The 19,202-nt window shown below is 32.1% G+C and overlaps 1 protein-coding gene across 1 annotated transcript in view; it reads right to left on the reverse strand.

Moving 5' to 3' along the window:
• LOC118743755 (potassium voltage-gated channel subfamily H member 8) overlaps positions 1-19,202 on the reverse strand; it is an 85,035-nt gene that overhangs the window by 4,719 nt on the left and 61,114 nt on the right. Inside the window, exons 9-12 of the mRNA XM_036476518.1 lie at positions 18,990-19,070; positions 9,008-9,103; positions 1,130-1,283; positions 676-800 (exon numbers count right to left, since the gene is read on the reverse strand). Coding sequence (XP_036332411.1) covers positions 676-800; positions 1,130-1,283; positions 9,008-9,103; positions 18,990-19,070 — 456 coding nt within the window. The remainder of the gene's footprint in view (positions 1-675; positions 801-1,129; positions 1,284-9,007; positions 9,104-18,989; positions 19,071-19,202) is intronic.

The raw sequence follows: 19,202 nt of genomic DNA on the forward strand, positions 1-19,202 counted from the left end.
AAATAATATTTAAAAAAAGTAAATTAAAGAAAAAATATGTGTTTTTTTAGTGAGATCTAAAAATTTTAAGAAAATGGAATCTAAGAAAATAGGTTCCTAAAAATTAAATGAAATTAAAAACAAATATTTTTTTCAAGAGTAAAATCAAAAAATTAAAGTAAAAAAGGAATATAAAAAAATGTAACTAGAAAAGATAAATTTCTAAAATTATAAAAATAAAATAAAATTAAATAAAAACAAATTCTTTTTAAAACCGTTAATCCTAAGAACTAAACCAAAATAAATAAAAAAATTTAAAATTAAATTAAATTAAAAAGGCATATATTTTTTATTTTAAGACAATAAAATTTAAAAACCCGAAGAAAATTAAACTTAAAAAAGAAAAAAATAAATCTGCTGTCCGAGCATTGTTGGAGCAGCGTGAGCAAAGTGATATACATCTCGAGAGCTTCTACTAAAATGTTTGCGAATTTTTGCATTCGCTGCCCTAAGGCGTACACCAGCCGTATAAACTTATACAAATGTGTTGGTTAACAATTATTTATTTACTTGATGCGCGTTAATTAGCTTTAACTAATTTGCTGTTCACTTTTTCACTCCCTTATAAACACGATATGCGATTTTAATTGAATACGTACTTAATATTTTTTTTTATAAATTATCAAATTTACTCACCTTCACGTCGCTACTGCTCCGCACCACTGCATCCTGTCCAGCGCTGTTTGTTGTCGCTGTCATTTGGCCGTTGGATGTGGCCACTAAATGAACATTGATATCAGAGCCCACTAAATCACCTTTACCTGCAAGCGATATAAATGGAACACAGCACATGACATGGTAAACATTATTATTTTTTTTTTAACTATTACTTCGAGCAAGAAAAATAAATGAAATATGAAATATGTACGTATACATATAGTACTTCATAATGAATTATCATAAGTTAAAATAAAACTAAAATGTATCCCTTGGTTTTTAATTTGTCTTACTTTACAATAAACCTTTCTCCCTATTTTTATTTATTCGCACTTAATTTGCATTGCCATTTTTCTTCCCTCCTATCACTCACCCAAACACTAACATATGTGTAAGCGCCAGTCTATTATATTATATTATTATTATCACTCACCCAAAATAGCCACAACCATATCATCCTTGATGACCTCCATCGAACCATTACAAAGATAGTAAATGTAGTTCAGCGCATCTCCTTTGTGGATTAAAAATTCGCCCGGTGCACAGAAGTTTGTTTTAATGTGCAGTGACAGCAGTTTCAGGCAACCCTGTAAAATAAGAAAAAAATTGTGTCAGTGAAAATAGGTCAAGTTAAATTTATTACAACCACACGAGTTTATATTTATTTTTTTGGATATACGCACAAGGAGGAAATTTTCTCGCTACTGAAGTAAAGCATTTTATTTTTATGATTATTGCTAAGGTTTAGAGAGATTTTCCTAAAAATTCCTTCAAAAAAAGTTATGATCAAATATTCCTGCAAATAACAGTTCTCAATACACGAAGCTTGAAGTCAAAGCATTGAAATATACAAGAGTGTCCCCAAGATTGTATCCCACCAAAAAGGATTAAGTTTAATATTTATTAGTTTTTTGAGTTTTACTTTTTACCTGGAAAGTTAGACTTAATTTTTGGGTATTTTTTTCTTCAAGCTCCAGTCCTGAAAGTAGTGAACACGGTATCAGCTAACGATATCAGAGCCATTTCAAAATGGAATCATTTGGCAAAAAAGGGAAATGACTGGCGAGCTTAATATTTACGCCACGGAGAATGACCGGCTGCGTGATGATGAAGATGAATATGAAGCTGTATGTTGCCCACCTTGTTGTCGTCTGCTTATGTGTCTCCAACTTCGTCTACGTATTCGACTTCGACTTCGTCTCCGTATTCGTTTTCGTTTTCGTTTTCGTCCTCGTGTTCGTACTCGTGTTAATTTGCGAATCGGTTATAATCTTCGTGTTCATATTTTTTTCGAGGTCGTTTTCTTATTCGTTTTTACCTTCGTCTCCGTGTCTTTGTATTTGTCATCGTGTTCATATTCGTTTGCATCATCGTCTTATTACCCGTCTCCTTGTTCGTTCTCGTATTCGTCTCCATGTTCGTATTCGCATTCGTGATCGTTATCGTGGCCATATTCGTATTCGTGTTTGTTTTCGTTTTCGTCCTCGTCTTCTTTGTGGTAAAGATAGAAACCCATCGTTACGCCTCTTTGCACTCTTTCCAGAACGTGCTGAATCAGGTATTTTATTTTTCACAAAAAATAGGGCGGGTATCGTTTTACTAGAATTTACGGGATCTCCACTCCCTGTATATGAGCAAATCTAATGAGTTGTTTTTAAGTGTCATTTCCTTTTCACGCCAGAAAAAAACGCTAAAGCATTCGTCTTGCATATATTTCAATCAATGGCGTTCCAGAAACAAGTACAATAAAAAATGAGTCAAGTATTTGAACAATTTTAGCATCAAAACGTTTAAACGTGAAAAAGTACCGAAATTACAAATTTTGCATTGTCATTAGAAAAGATCATAATAGTTTTTTATTTTTTAATAAGTTTGGGAAGTTTTTAAATAAAATGTTTGTTTTAGAGGCAATGGACATTGACATCAAATACAACATATCTGTGAAGTTTCAAGAGTGTGCCACCAAATAAAAAAAGAATGGCAGCATGCAGAGTAGCTGTCGCAGCTATTTTGTAATTTTTGAAATTTTATGATTTTTTTATTTAATTTCAATCATTTGAGATAGTTAAAAATGTTACAATTAAACGGAAGGCGTGCGAGTAGCAGTTATATAAGCACGATTGGTTATTTTTACATTTTTTTCTAGCTTTCTAGGTTTTCATTTAAATATAATTTCGCGATGGAATCTTATTTTTTATACAAAATTGAATATAGTGCATTTTGCGATTTAGTTGGCATAACTAAGAACAGTTTCACTTCTCCAATTATTTCATCCTGTTGTTTAAGAGCATAATCTACATATTTACTTAGAAAAGAAATGAAGGAAGGATGCCTTGTGAAGTGCCCCTTATTGCCGGCCTCATAATGATGGAGGCCTAAGAATGATGCGACAGTTCTTGCATAGAACATTTGGTAGATAAATATAACTAAGTACATCAGTTTCGACCACAAGCCCATCTATGTCTATATTTGTCAGCAAAACTCTTATTTAAGTAAAAAGATTAGCAAATTATATGCGAATATTTTACTGCAGCACAAAAATGGAAATAGCAAAATTTTGCAAAGAAAGAGAAAAGCTGAATAACAATAGTACCTACATATATGATAAAATTGTTGCACATAAATTAATAATATTTTTGTAAGCGCACGAAATTCTTTGGAAGTATTTTCACTTGTCAGCAGCAAATAATGTAAGCATCTCTCTACATGTGACGACGCAGACGAGTTACTATTTTCATGACAATGCTCCATACGCATGCATGCACACACTGACATCAATTTCGTTTGCTTAAACTCGACTTTGTGCTTTAAAGTCAACGTTTTTAGCAACTATTTTTTTCTTGCATTCGTCATTGCTTTACACATCCAGCCCTCCCACTAGCGTCAATCCTTTAAGTCGCTAGTTATGTATGTATGTATACGGAGCGTTCCATACCCAACGGACTGCGTTCACAGTTCATGTGTTTGATTTATTTCAAATTTTTGGGATTGATGAATAAACATAAATAATATGAAATTTGAGCTTGATTAAGACATTTTTAAAAACCTTACGGGATAAAAACAAAAACAAATCGATTGAATAGTTTTCCAAATATCTCGGGAACGGGGCGAGGAAAAAATTTGAAAAAAATTACATATACACACATCCAAATTCTCTATGAAAATAAATATTTCTAAAATTTTGTTCTTCTTTTTTGATAAAAAAAATAAGTTTTTGAAAATATGTCATCTCAAAAAAAAATAAAAAATTGAAAAAAATCACAATCGTAGCTCTGAGTATTGCGCAATATTTAAGTATAGTATTGTGGGGTGCATTCTACAATAATTTGAGTTATGAATTTCTTTTACACCGAAGTAAAAAAAATGGGTACATTACAAATTTACAATTTTTTTATATTTTTTTCTTAGAATTTTTTTGAATAAGCAGTTTTGCATCCCATTAAATTTTAATATAATAAAGTGCAAGTTTGGAGCTATTGCAAAACTGGCGTTAATTTTATTTTATTTTCTCCGCGCATTTTCTTCCATAAGAAAAAAGTGCAAAAAGTCGTCAGCATAAAACATATTAAAAATCAACACAATTTTGCACTTTATTACACTAAAATTTAATGGGCTACAAGACTGCATACTCAAAAAAATTCTAAAAAAATTAAAAAAAATTGTTAATTTGTAGCTTCGGTGTAAAAAAAATTCCTAACTCAAATTATTGCAGAGTGCACCCCATAATAATATACTTAAATATTGTGCAATACTCAGAGCAAACATTGTGATTTTTTTTAATTTTTTTTGAGATGGCATATTTCCGAAAACTAATTTTTTTATTAAAAAATTTGTGTGTGAAAAATTTTTCAAGAAAAAAAATTTTTAAAATATGTTTTTTTCATAGAGAATTAGTATGTGGAATTTTTTTCAATTTTCCTCGCTTCGTTCTCGAGATATTTGGAAAACTATTAAATCAAATTATTTTTGTTTTTGTGCTGTGAAGTTAAAAAAAAAAAAATTAAAGTCAGTTAAAATTTCATATTTATTTATTATTTATATTTATGCATCAACCCTAAAAATTTGAAACAAATCAAACACATGAACTGTGAACGCCGTCCGTTTTGGTATGGAACGCCCCTTACATATGTACTTGCATTGCACGCATTTGTTGCACATTTTTGTGATGCTCAACTGCCAGAGCTTATGATGCTTACCTTTTTACGCAAATTACACGCTTGAATTGTTGCACTACCTCGCCACCTCCATTCCCTATGGTAGATCTGCAAATCACACCTACATACATACGAGGAAGTAACTATGTATGTATTCTTTTGTTTGTTGCCATTTGACTTTTTGCTGCAATGAATCAACTGCTTGGTAATGTTTCTTCCAAGTACTTCTGCGCTTGCGCGAATCAGCATGGCGTTTTGTGTGTTTATTTTATTTCTTAGTCGCACTCGAGAGTGTTTTTTTGTTTATTTCTTTTCTAGCTTAAGAGTAATGTACATGTCCTTGTTAAAAGTTTTGCTATGCGCTTGACTTGAAAACTCAAGAGAAAAACACTTTTCGTAAGTTTGAAAGTATTTTGCTTTGAAGACAGATTTTAGGTTATACATACATACCTATTATTAGGGTAGTAAGATGCAAAAAAAAGACAAACACTGATACATGTGTGCATTAGGGCGGGTCAATTTGTATGGGAACTTTTTCTTTACTATGCGGGTATGCCATGCGAGTATTCTACGTGAAGTTCCAAGCAAATTTTCTGGAAAAGCATGGTCTAGATTCAATTTCTAGTTGTCTAGTGCCTTAGCCAGTGCACTGACAATGGCCGACATTGGATTTTTTTTGGCATAAATGCAAGAATTTTATAGCAATATATGCCTGATATCAGTTATTTTTATAAAACTACATATGTCAACTAATAAAATTTCCAAATAACACGGATTTGTCAACATTATTTTAATAGAGGTATTATCTTTAGGCCTGAGAATTTCTATAAGGTTGCCATCTGTCTAAAAAATTTTAAGATGCGCACAGTTTGTTAAATTACAGAAAATGAGGTGTAAATGAAGGTGCTTGGCCTCTAGATGTCCAATAATATACTATTTTTTAGTAGGGCTACCACCACATTTTAAAAAGTATAATATCTTCTCAGCAAAAAGCTTTTATTTTTTAGTGGTGTTGCCACCTTTTTAAAAATTACTACTTTACATACATATACATATGCATTTTTTGTTAATGACATCAGATTTGCACAGTTAATTCAATAAAAAAATGAGGTGTCAAGACGTGCCTATAGATGTGCAATGAATTTTTATTTTTTCGTAAGGTTTGCCACCTATTTTAAAACTCAAAACGAATGAGTGCTAAGAAATCTTTAGTTTGGATATTTAAGCTATTTTTGAGGTGTTTTAAAGAGATTGGTATCAATCGAAAAAACGTTTGAAAGGCTTTATTCAGAGTTGTATTTAGTAGAGTTGCCATACGTTTAAAAAAAACAAATTCAACTTGAATTGTGGCAATTAGGTAATTGAAATATGTATCACAATATGGGTGCCAGACTAAAGGGGTTTGAGCAAGTTTTAAAAAAGTTTTGAAAAAGGTTATCGTTCAAAAGCAAAAAGTCATGTAAAAATCATGTCTGGACGCAGTGTTGCCAGAGTCCCCCAGTTGCCCCTAAAAGTCTTAATTTTTTACAAAAAAACTTCCAAATAAGATTTTAAAGCTAAAAGAAAATTTTTCGGTCCCAAGAAATCTTGATTTAAAAATACCTCCAAAGAAACACGTAATTATAGATTGATTTTACGGCTGCAATTTCAGCAAGTTTTGGCTATTCTTATTTTGTTCATTTAATTTTCATTCCTTTTTTATGAAAACATATCTCGTATTCATAACGATTTATGTCCAAACTGCAATCTTTGTACAAAAGTTAAGAAAATTCGACAAAGTGTCATAATAATTGCAAGCTTTTTAATTAGACTTTTAGAAAGATTTTGATTATGCAGTTTTTTAGGCCTTGCAATTTTAGTGGTCCAAGTTAAAAGTAGCTAGGACTTTATTTATTTTCTCCATACGAAAAAAAAGTCGGTGAAAATTTGCCAAAAATCAACGGCACAATTTATTGGTCCACTGGTTAATGCTTAACCCTTTCCGCTTTTCTTTAGGCCGCTGCGGACATAAAAAGTTTAATTTAACATGTTAATACGTGCAAATAATTCGTGTTATTTTAAATCGTTTCATTTTGATACGGACGTATAAACGCACACTTAAAACGCACCGAGACATTTTATCATGTCGCCTTTATACGCATTTGAAATCCGAGTTAAGGCCATCTGAATCGTGTTAAATGTCCGCATATAAACATCTACTTCAAAGCGTTTTTAAGTCGCTGTTTTTTTCATATTTTTTTTTATAAATTTTGTTCTTTTCCTCCACTTTCTAACTCTTCACTAGAGTATATATACATACTATGTTTTGGTGTGCGAGAGAAGAAGGCAGATATTAGTGAAGGGTATTCATTTGCTGGTTACCATAATGTAACAAGGATAACATAGAAAAGTTAACAATTTTAACTTAAACTTTAAAAATCTTACATCATGCACAAAAATCTTCATTTTGAAGATATTTTCAGTGTAAAATTTTGCTTTTTAAAAAATCTTTTTTTGCCGACTTTTAATAAAAAATAGAAAAAATATATCTGGACGTTTAATTAAGTTGTCGCCGTTAAGTTAAGCCATAAATTGCATTATCCATTTCGGCTACTGGCTACCACTGAAATAGTGGCTCGTTCAAAAGAATGATAAAGAAATTGGTGGACATTTCCTTGGAAATACTAATGATGGGAAACGCTTACAATAGAAACTTTGCCAGAAAGTTTTTCCAAAATCTCACAGTGGCTTTAAGATAAAACTGCGTGGATGTCAACTTGATAATAAGGCCCAGCGTAATTTTTCGGACTATGGGCTGTTGATATGCACTGAAGGTTTTCACATTTTCACATGAAAAACTGTTGACATATTCGTTAAAGCATATCCGTCTAAGGCTTTATCTGTCAAAAAAGACTTTCCGTTGAAATTTATCTTCATTTCCGATACTTCCGATTTCGGATGTTCTAAGAAAAAAGTAAGTCCAGGAATATATACCCTATATCACGAAATCCCTTTTATATGCCTTTATAAAAAAACTCGAGCACTTCTTTAAGTGACTATGATAAAATAAATCGTGTCTAAGTAAAAAACAAACTTATTTTCACAATTTGGCAAGCTCGGTTTCTTACGCAAATTTATTTAAAATGCGGCGCAGAATACTCTTTGCCATTCCTGCATAGGCAAAAAAATTTGCCCACGTTAATGAGCATACATACTTATGTACATACATAAAGTAACGAAAATGCTGCATGTATAATTTGAAGAAACTCTTTTTTAAAAACAAAAAATATTGAAATTGGCTATAACCCCTGAAAAGCTTAACACTTTCAATATTTAAATTTATTTCTGCCTTTTCATGATCTTTCTCCTTATTTGACATCAAAACTGTTGGTCGGTTTGCACCGAGATCAAAATACTTTAACTGAAATATGTGTTTTTTCCATGTTTTCTTAACAGCTGCTTCATCCGAATGCATGCGTGTTCGACTGAAAGCTTGTTGGCCATGGGTTGAAACCCTGACTTTCAAAGCATTTTACCTATAGATTCTAATTTGAAATTTGGCGAGTACTTGCTCAAAATAAACTTAGTAAAATTAAAAAATTTAAGAATAATTGGCTTGACAATAACCTTTTCTGATAATTTTTGCATCTTCTAAATTTGTACCTCAATTTTGTGTTTACGGTCTCGCTGCTGGTATTTACTGGAATTGTTGAACAAACTTTATATTTTCATTTCATTTTCCCATTACTTAAATGGTACTTAATGGCCACTTTTTTCCCAATACTTTAAGGTACATACATGTCATTTCACGCCATATGCGCTCCGCTCCATCATGCCCACATCACTGCCTTTTCATGCTTAACATATTTCGAGCTTGTTTTACATCTCGCGTAACCTTGTAAGAATTCTAAGAATTTTTTATTATTTATTCATCTGTCTGTCTCAGCCCAGTATGCTGCACATATTTACATACATATAATAGGTAAGCCTTATGCAAAACACTTCATGTCGCCTACATTTCATCCCCCTTCCCCTTTTCCGATGTTCAATCAATTACTTTTTGTGCACAAAATGGTTCAAATGGAAAACATATGTATGTACGTCTTTCCATGGAAATTGCTTACTAATCGCAATGCAATAACGTTTCGTATCGATTTTCAAATTTCGCTTTAAATTACCTGTGAGGCTGCTTCGAATATTGGCAATTGCAGGATCTCGCGATGTAAATGCATAGACACATCGCCGCGCAGCTCCTCGGGAAATTCGCGCAGCGTCTGAAATTATAGCAACAAAAGTGAGATATACATACATGCATACATATTCACATTCGTAGTAAGGATGCCAAACAAGTAAATAAAATATAAAATTGAAATAATAAGTCGGCCTTTTTTCTTTGCAGATTTTTTTCAAAATGTGTGAGTATATGCTAGAATGATTGTATGTGTGTATGTACGAAATTTCGTTAAGGTAAAATATATTTAAATTTGGCATATACAAGTGGGTTAAAAACTAGCTTAAGTGTTGCTTCTACCCTCTCCATGCTGCATTTTTACACCTAACTTATGTGGCATTACACACATCGTATGCCCACCTGTTCGTCATGTTCTCCGTTGTTTATAAGCAATTTTTTCATAAATGGAGATAGATTAAATTGTTTTGTGGATTTGATGTGGGAATTGTGGCCACATTTTATTGGCTTCTACAAAATAGTATTTTTGGGCTTCTACATATGTACATTTTGTAATTTAAATTCTTATACTTGACAGTTTATGTATAGAAATCAAAAAGTATCAATTATATTTAAAGCAATACCATTTTACTCACTAAATAACCAACTTAAAGTATAAAATTCATTACCATTAAAGAAGAAATTAAAAAAGAGATAAACAAAACAAGTAATTTGTAAGCAAAAAACCAAAACCGACTTCAATTCTCATACAAAAATTTTAGGGTACCGTTCATTTCTTCATAATCTAATGATCGGATCTAAACCATAAATTGGTAAGTGACCACCTCTGGGGTACCACCTTTCCTTTAAAAAAAGTATTATACAAATCGGTGAACGTGGTTCACGGTTATGCGGTAACATGCACACAAAACAAATATATTCCTATGAATTGATAGGTTTTGAAGTAGGTTAATGATTCCTTAAATTAGTAAAAATTTAATTATTCTGTGACAACCTTGCCAATTGAGTAAGTAAGGAAATGTATTTCTAATATTAAAGGAAAGTAGTGTAATGTGGCATAGGCGTTTATTTCCTAAATAATTTGCTATGCAGGAAAACATTTTACGTAAAAAGGTGGTTTATAAAAAAAAAAAAACGGTTTAGTGAATCATTTATGTATGTCCCGAAATTCCGTTTAAATGCAATTGTTTGCTTAATTCAACTTCATAGCATAAAATGGCTCTGGAAGTGTTTTCGGAATTACAACAAACTGATTTCATAGAATTGGTCGAGCAAGCTGACTTAATAGTTCGATATGTGAAATTTAGTGAACAAAATTGCGATAACTAAAATTTGGCGGCTTCGTAAAATTTCGCTTTATTGGCTTATGTTGCAACTAACCAAAGTTCTGCTAATTGAAAATCTGGGTTAATTGCAACCAAACGAGCGTAAAAATGGTGTTGCAATTGACCGATTTCGAATCTGAAATAGGTGCAGCTTAGGAATGCTTAACTTTCCTATGAATGCCTTCTCAGGTGTGTGTGTGTGTGTGTGTGTGTGTGTTTTACTTCTTTTTATTTGTCCCGTATGCAGAATTCTCCTAATTGGATGAAATTTTATCACAAAAGGAAAGCCTTAATATACCTTCCATTCAACAAATGTAACTACATACATATCATTTTGCGATTGCTATCAATTTAACTTTATTTGTTCAAAACCTCTGAAAAAAATCAAATTTGTGTTTATCGCGAAACGTTGCACACATCAATGGAAATAAAAGCGCAAATGCTCATGCATATGCAATTAAATCAACATAGCTACACACACGTTTATCAGTATATATATGTATGTATAGAAAGCTGCGAACAAATTTATGTGCAGAATAAAATTAAAAAAAAAATGCGCGCTTTGGGCTTTGTCATTTTATTTTTCCTGCTATAATTTCTGATATCAAATTCTTTTATGAATTGATACGATTGTCAAATTCTATACAGGCGCTTCCTTTCAAATGCATGCAAACAAAGTAAAATACATCAAATAACGAAAGCAACAAAGAATGTAACGAAATATTAGTTCAAAAGTGCAGAATGCGCTGAGAAAAGACAACGAAAATAACAAAAATTTTGGCTATAGCAGCGCATAAAGTGTATGCTTGTAACAGCTGACATATTCTTATACACACATATATGCACATATGTATATTAGGGTGCATCGTTCTCCATAAAAAATAAAAAATATTTTCTGTTTTTCCATGGGAATTAAATAGATACTTTATTATTCTAAGACTTGCGCCAAAAATTTCCAGAAAAATATTAGGATTCACATTATGTGGCACAATTTGAAAATGCCAATCCAAAAATTGAGGTTTTTATATACACACAAATAAAACTAGTTGCTAAGAATGGTTTTCTCCAAGAATTACCTCAGAATATAGAAGAGATTCAGCTTAAAGGCCAACATAAAAATATAAAAAAAAAATTATCAACGGAATCAAAATAATGACTTTTTTGAGGTACTTTAAAATCGGTTCAGCTCACGTAAATCTAATATTTTTTTCGAACTAGTTTGGCGAAAGTCTTAAAATAAAAAAGTGCGATTGGTGAAACGTGCCATTTTTGGCGGACTGGCAACGTTGCTAACAAAATTCTATGAACGACCTAGCGCAAACTCCGGGTTGTAAATGTAAAATTTTTTGTCAAAATAACGCGCATAAGGGAAAAAGAAAAAATTTTTACAATTATATTTCGAAGCAGTCTGAACTTATATTTGACTTTAACTTTGCAATGTTTGCCAGCTCAAATAATATGGCGGAGTCACAAGAAATTTTTGATACAAAAATAATCAGCTGTGTCGCAAGGTAGCGACTTTTGCAACAAACATGGCATTGCAACCATTTTGCAACGTTTTATGCATTCCACTAAAACATTTTATAATTTCGATGGAAAAACAGCAACTTAGTTGGTGTGGCATCCTAGTCATTGTACATATGAATGTACAGAGCACGTATGTATATTGTTAACAGGAAAAAGACGATTGCGGGTACCTACATACATACGTATGTATATGTACTTATATAAAAAGATATCAGTATAAGACTATTCCACTGTAACAGCAGCAAACAATGAATGCCAGATTATTTGGTTTTTTTTTTTTTATTCGTGCTCATAAAGAATTTAATTCACAATATCGATACGGAGAATTATCATCAAGTTGCTTCCAACCATAAATAGTATACCTATGCATACATATCTGTAAATATATACTTCGTTGAAAAGGCATTACTACTAGTTTGAGACAACGAATTTGCTACCTGCCAAAAAAAAAAGCATAGAGTGCATATGAAATTTTCTCACAAAATTCGTGAGATTGCTGCTATGTGTGGAACATTGTTGCGTATACGACGTGGCAGTTAAATGCTGAATGCAGCTACGTTATATGACGAGCGCAATATCGAACACTGGCAGCGGCGAATTCAAAGTTATAAAATTGTTTAGTTTTGTGAGAGACTTAAATTAGTGCGTGCATCCCAAGGTGCCAACAAAATTTTCTCAGTTATTTTCACGTTTGCGCTCATATTCTTACACCGCACAACATTTGAGTGTTTCGTTTTAAACGGTTAGCGAGCATTTTTACAATTGCTAGCACTATAATGTTTGTATTAGAAACTTTCTATTACAGGGCAGTAGTTGAGAGATTTTGAAGTTAAACTTCTTTAGCCGCGGTTGGTTGGTTGGGAATAAATTGGCAAATTCAACGGAAATTGCACACGGAAATGGTGCTACGGAAATTGCACACGGAAGTTGGTTGGAGCTGAAAGAAGTGCTTATTGAGTGTATGCACAACGGTATTAATTTAAAATGTATGTAGATGAAGAAAATGATAAATGTAAAGAAAAAGATAAGGAGGAGGATACCGATGAAAGTAAAGATGAAGATAGAGGAAGAATGATTAAAATAAAGGTAATTATAGAGAAAAGGATATAGATAGAGGTACAGATATTCAATCTGGGAATTATTTTGGGATTTTAGAGATTTTCGGGATTCGCGGGACTTATTGATATAAAAATCGATATTTTGATCGGTTTTGTTATCGATATTTATCGATATTGTTATCGATTTTTCTGTCGATATTTGCGGAAATTATCGATATAATAATCGATATTTTACTAGACTTTGTTATCGATTATTTTATCGGATTTGTAATCGATACTTTTAATGATTTTGTTATCGATATTGTTGACGATTTTGTTATCGATGTTTTTATCGAATTTTTTGCCGATAGTTTTATCGATTTTGTTATCGTTTATTTATTGATTTTGTTGTCGATTATCTGTCAATCTAGATAGAAAAAAGACAAGAGTGTAGCCCAGGCGCACTGCTTTTTATATGAGCACGACAGCTGAATTTTACTACGGTGGGGACAAATATTCCTTACTTGTTCACCCTGGAATTGAAATCGCTAATCAAAATTTTTATATAGTGATCGGAGCAGCGCTCGTATATGCTCTCCAAGGGCTTAGAAAAGAGATCGGGGTGTAAGCGCAAATGAATCAGATGTTGAAAAACATAGCTTTGCACCGGATTTTGGCTAGACGCCCTTCCACCGGGACGAACAACGAAACCGCGGCGGAATCCAACACCGAATACACGTTTGTGTAGCGAGCCACACCTACTGGTGAACAAACGCTGCAGACTTCAGGGAGCCCTTAAACCTTAAACCGAATAAGTCAGAGTGGTTCCATTAAGCTGTGGCCTTTGCAGGCAAGGTCTGAAAATGATTCGTAATATTTTCTGTCAACACTATGTACCTTGAAATAAGTGAGTGCCTTGATCATCCCATTTTGATTGAACAACTTTACAGTCTGCGTTTTTATAAAATAGAGATGATTTTAAAGAAATGACCTAGATCATAGGAAAACTGATGCTTTGGAAAACAAAAAATCACAGCAACCGAAATTAAAGAATTTTCCCACTTTTTTCACATAAAATTATAAAATCACGGCATTATTTTCCCACTTGAAGCGCTAAAAAAACGGATCAACATTATCTTAACCAGAAAAAAATAAAATACTTTAACAACAAAATTTTAGATACCACAAAAACATGTTGATAACAACATCATATCGACTTCATCGCAGCCATATAAATAACAAAATATCCACTTCACCCTTTCTACTCTTGTTATAATATAAGTTACTTGATTCAACAACCAATGACCCAGTTAATTTGGTGGAAAATATTGCTTCTGTTACATTTTTGTATTCAGTGTTTCCCCAAACTTGTTAATTTCCGTCGCTTGTTGCTTGCATAACAACTGTGTATATATTGTATATATTAGCATACATTCACTAAAGTGTATGAGCGAAAAGCACATACATACATATCTTCTTTCATAACAATGAGAGCAAAGCCTTAAAAGGATATGATGCTGTGCGATGGGAGAATGGGAAAAATCAAAATACGTAGATGGAAATTTATGTTAATAAATGTGTTTTTGAATGTGTTCGTGATGAGTATTTGACGACAAAATGGAGTGACAGTGATTGTTATAACTAAATTAATTTATTGCTGTACTTCATACTCTTGTATCCAATGAAGCAAGCTATTGTGTCATTCCATGTATATAAAAGAGAAAATTGGAATAAATTTTAAAATACCACATCTCACTAGTCTTTTGAAAGTTATTAAAACGATAAAATGAAGCTGTAATTTTTCTATATGGAAACTTTTACTTCATATGCAAGGTGATTCAAACATACGTACAAATATTTGGCACACGTATTCTGGGACTTATTTACTGAGTTAGGGCCAGTTTAAGATAAAATGGTTAAGGCATTAAAATCATAAATTTTTGGCTCATTTTGAACTCTGGAATATCTATACGCAAAGACCTTGTATATGATGAGCTTGAATTTCATATTAATTTAATCCAAATTTTGAAATAATACATACCAGTTTCAGTGCGGTAGTCAGTAAATTTGTGCATAACTTTTCGGAATCTCTTTAAGCATTTTATTAATACGAGTTATTTCAATTTAAATATCCGCTACACAAAATCACCAACAATCGGTGCATCGCTTATTAGAAGAGAGTGAGCCGAGATTCATTCATCTAAATGTTTTGGTATCATCGGTGTCTTAGATAAAGTGCTTGGCTAATTACAACAAAGAATTACTCATGTATTTCAAGATCTGTCAATCTGAAGGCACTCAGCCTTTCTTTACATAGAAGAATGAAAGCTTGTTTTGTTGTAAATTGAGGCCATTTCCATCAGCTAATTTTTGATAATAAATTCTGAAACTTTGGAACAAAATACGTTTTTACATTTATTCATACAAAAATTTGCTGTTTATCGCACTAAAATCATAATGGATCAAAGTTTATTTAAAATTTGTGGGGAGTTCTAAACCTTTTAAGCACAATATTTGTACGTAAAAGTATCAGCCTGAAATTAGCTAAAAATCGATTTTCAGCTGGCCGTTTCTCAGTAAATAAGCCCCGGAGAGAAAAACGTCCCTTAAATTTTTTGTTTGCTTTGGTACAAGGATACGTGTGTCAAATATTTGAAAACAGTTTTGGATCACCCTTTATAATTACTTTACATCAGTCACAAAAACCTGCCCCTCCAGTCACAACTTCAAAATTTTTTTTTAAATATTTCTATGAAAATTATATCAGACTAAGTTTTATTGAAACGAAAGCATACAGTTCTTACAAAACATTACAACACAAAAACAACCTTCTTTAATTTTAAATGCTTTGTCAAAAATTCATTTTTGTGGACACAAACGTAAAATGGAGTTATTTTCAATATCCCACCAGTCACATATATTCAAGTGATAGTTACATAGAGCGTGAGAGGAAATCGGTTGGTATTTTGTTAAAGGAATTTTATGCATAGTTGTCGTTGTATGGTAAAAAAATATCTTTCGCTGTTGTATGTATCCGACGACATATCAATGGCTGGGTAGCAGACAGTTCGAAGATGCCCTATCTCAGAAAATTTTTCAACAACACTCTATTTCAGAATTTGGTTGAAGAACGCCCTATTTTATAATTTGATTGAAAAATGCCCTATCTCAGAATTCCCTATCTCAGCGCATTTTCATTGTATTTTTGTTTGAAATAGGGCGTTCTTCAACCAAGTTGTCAAATAGGGCGTTCTCCAATCAAATTCTGAAGTAGGGCGTTCTTGAAAAGTTTTCTGAGATGGGGCGTTTTCGAATTGGCTGCCGAGATAAGTCGATCTTCATTCAGAAATAACTCACAATTGATCAAATTCTGGAGTAAAATGTCCCACCAGTCACAATGACATGGCTCTATTAAAAATTGCTAGAGAACAAATAAGACAAGCAAACTTCGCTTTTTTATAAAAATTTATAAGGTTCATTAAAAGTTACGTAAGATTTCCATAAGTTTTTTTAAATAAAATTAAATTTAATTTAGATTTTGTTTTTTTTCTGCATTTATGTACGTACGAGTATGCATTACAATTAACTCTGTTGTTTGTTTTGAACACATTTTGTTCGATTGCATGTATCCAGTTTTATATGTAAATGAATATGCAATTTCGGAAAGGGCACATGTCTGAGTATCAGGGACCATAACAATTGCAACTTTTATTAAAAAAATCACTCATTAACAATTATTTTTTAACCTTTATTTAATTACTCCTTAAATAACAGTTTTTTTCTGATTTTTATTTTATAAATGCAAAATAACTATTATTTGTGATTTTTTTCTAAAAAAAACTGCAAATAACTGTTATTTTTGATTTTTAAATTATATATCTTAGAAAACAGTTACTGAAGACTTTCATTTATAAAAGTCATAAATATTAATCAGTCATTGACTTTTTATAAATAAAAGTCTTCAATAACAGTTATCTAAGACTTATAATATAAGAATAAAAAATAACTGTTATCTACAGATTATTTATATAAAAATAAAAAATAATTGTTATTTTGGATTTGTAAAATAAATATCAAAACAATTGTTAAATTTTTAATTTTGCATAAAAATTACAAATAAAAATTTATTTTCAAATTTGATTTTCAGTGAAAAACGAAATCGATTATTATATATTACTTAGTTGTATAACATTTCCTTCATAGTGAATTCTTCAAAGACAGTTTTCATCAATAACTGTTATGTTCGGTCCATGCTGAGTATTAAAACTTTTCGAAAATTAAAAAAGATAATTGTTTTCTAAAGAAGTACAATGTTTGAAAATAAAATGTTTGCAAATCTCAATTGAATGGCTCTATTACAAAGCTGCTAGCGAACAATAAAGGCAAGCAAACTTCGCTTTTTTACAAAAATGTATAAGCATTTGTTCAAGGTTCATTAAAAGTTACGTAAGATTTCCATGTAATAATTGTTTTTTTTTCTGCATTTATGTACGTACGAGTATGCATTACAATAAATTCTCTTAATTGTTTCGAACACATTTTGCGATTGCACGTATCCAGTTTTATATGTAAATGAATATACAATTTCGGAAAGTAATGAAATGACAAAAAAAAACGCCGAAGCACGTAAACTTAACATTAAGTCTTAGATTATGGATCTGTATACCGTTTTTCAAGATTTGGTCATTTTCGCAAGATACTTAAATTTTTTTTATGAAAAAAACTCAAACTTTAAAAAGGAAGAATTAAAAATAAATCAAATCTTTTGTATTTTTTTTCATCTGTATTAAATCCTGTTCTTTTCCAAAAACAAAAATCTTGTGAATGGTCAAATGAAAATGTGCATTACTTTTTTGTATGAAATTAGGTCCGGAAATAATGTTACTCATACGCCACATCGCACTTGGCCGTACTCATACATGGCATCTGAGCAACAGTTTGCAGGTATAAGTTTTCATTTTTTTCATTCGCAATGCAAACTTTCAATGAAAATATCTTGGGAAAATTATCTACAGCCCAAAATAAGGTTTGCGTGTATCAGCGTTTGTTTGTGTCAGTGAACTGGGAGTCTATTTGACTCTCTCAGAGATAACTTCTGCTAGAAGATGCTAGATCTAGTACCAATGTCCTTTTTGGAGCCATCCCTGTTAATGGGGATTTCATCATCGTTTAGAACAATTTCACACCTTCTTTCACTTCGCTCGGGAAAATGAATTTCGAAGTTTCGGTCGAAGCTAGTGTCCGCGGGCTGATAATCACAGCTACTGTGGTGCACCCCCACTCTGTCAAAAATGGCTGCGTGGCGCGAAACAACAAATCATTACCATTTTTCTAGGCATAAATTATCAACTTGCATTAAATAAGCGCAAAAAAAGTAGCCGATACGCAACTCAGGTTAAAGAACCTGAATGCGCTACTAGTCCAGTGGCACTGTAAATGCCATACCTAGACAAATCAAAGCATTCCATTTCGCCTTCACAATCTCCGCTGTCAGACACTCGAGTGTCAAAATGTATTAAATTGCAAAAAACCTGCATCATTTACACTTTACGCAAATGTCAGGCAAGCCAAAAATACACTCAGACTAAAGAAAACGCTCACTTTGTTAACAGTTTTTGAGACAAAAAAGTGCCTGTGGTTTGTAACAAAAAAAAAAGTACTGAGAAAGTTTTAAAAAAATAAAAAGGAGGCGCGAAAAAAAGGTTTTTGAGGTTTTGTGCATGGGGTACATACATATACATATACTTAGACATACTATAACTAACTACGCAGTGAGGGTAGAGTTTCAAGGAGAGTATGCAACAGTTAGCCACACCACATTGAGCAGAGCATAGACCGCAGATATTATGCTCGAAGTAGTAGTAGACAGCGAGTTGTGTTGGCACATTGCGGTTGTCGGCCATAAATATTTTAGCATTAACCCCGACGTTTGCTAACTACCAATTGCGCAGTTGATGTACATTCACACATACATATATACATATGTACTCCTGCATATGTACGTGAGTAACGTAAGTGTTGTAAATGGATCGCAAAATAGTAGAGTTGTTTTGCTCTTTTATTCTTGTTTGTATGTACTCACCTCGTAAATATCAATGCCATGGTTGAGTGACCATGATGTCTGGAAATAATCTTCAATCCTTTGCTTCAGCTCTTTTGGCATCTACATGGTTAGAAATGAAAGCGGTGAAAATTACGTTGGCACGTTTGTTGATGGAAAATTCAAGTTGAGTTGGGTACATGTAAAAAAAAGTAGTTGAGTTAAATTTAATATGACTAATGTATATGTACGTAT

Source organism: Rhagoletis pomonella, unplaced genomic scaffold (assembly GCF_013731165.1).
Source record: "Rhagoletis pomonella isolate Grant_MI unplaced genomic scaffold, Rhpom_1.0 Rhpom_scaffold_00007, whole genome shotgun sequence".
Lineage (NCBI taxonomy): Eukaryota > Metazoa > Arthropoda > Insecta > Diptera > Tephritidae > Rhagoletis > Rhagoletis pomonella.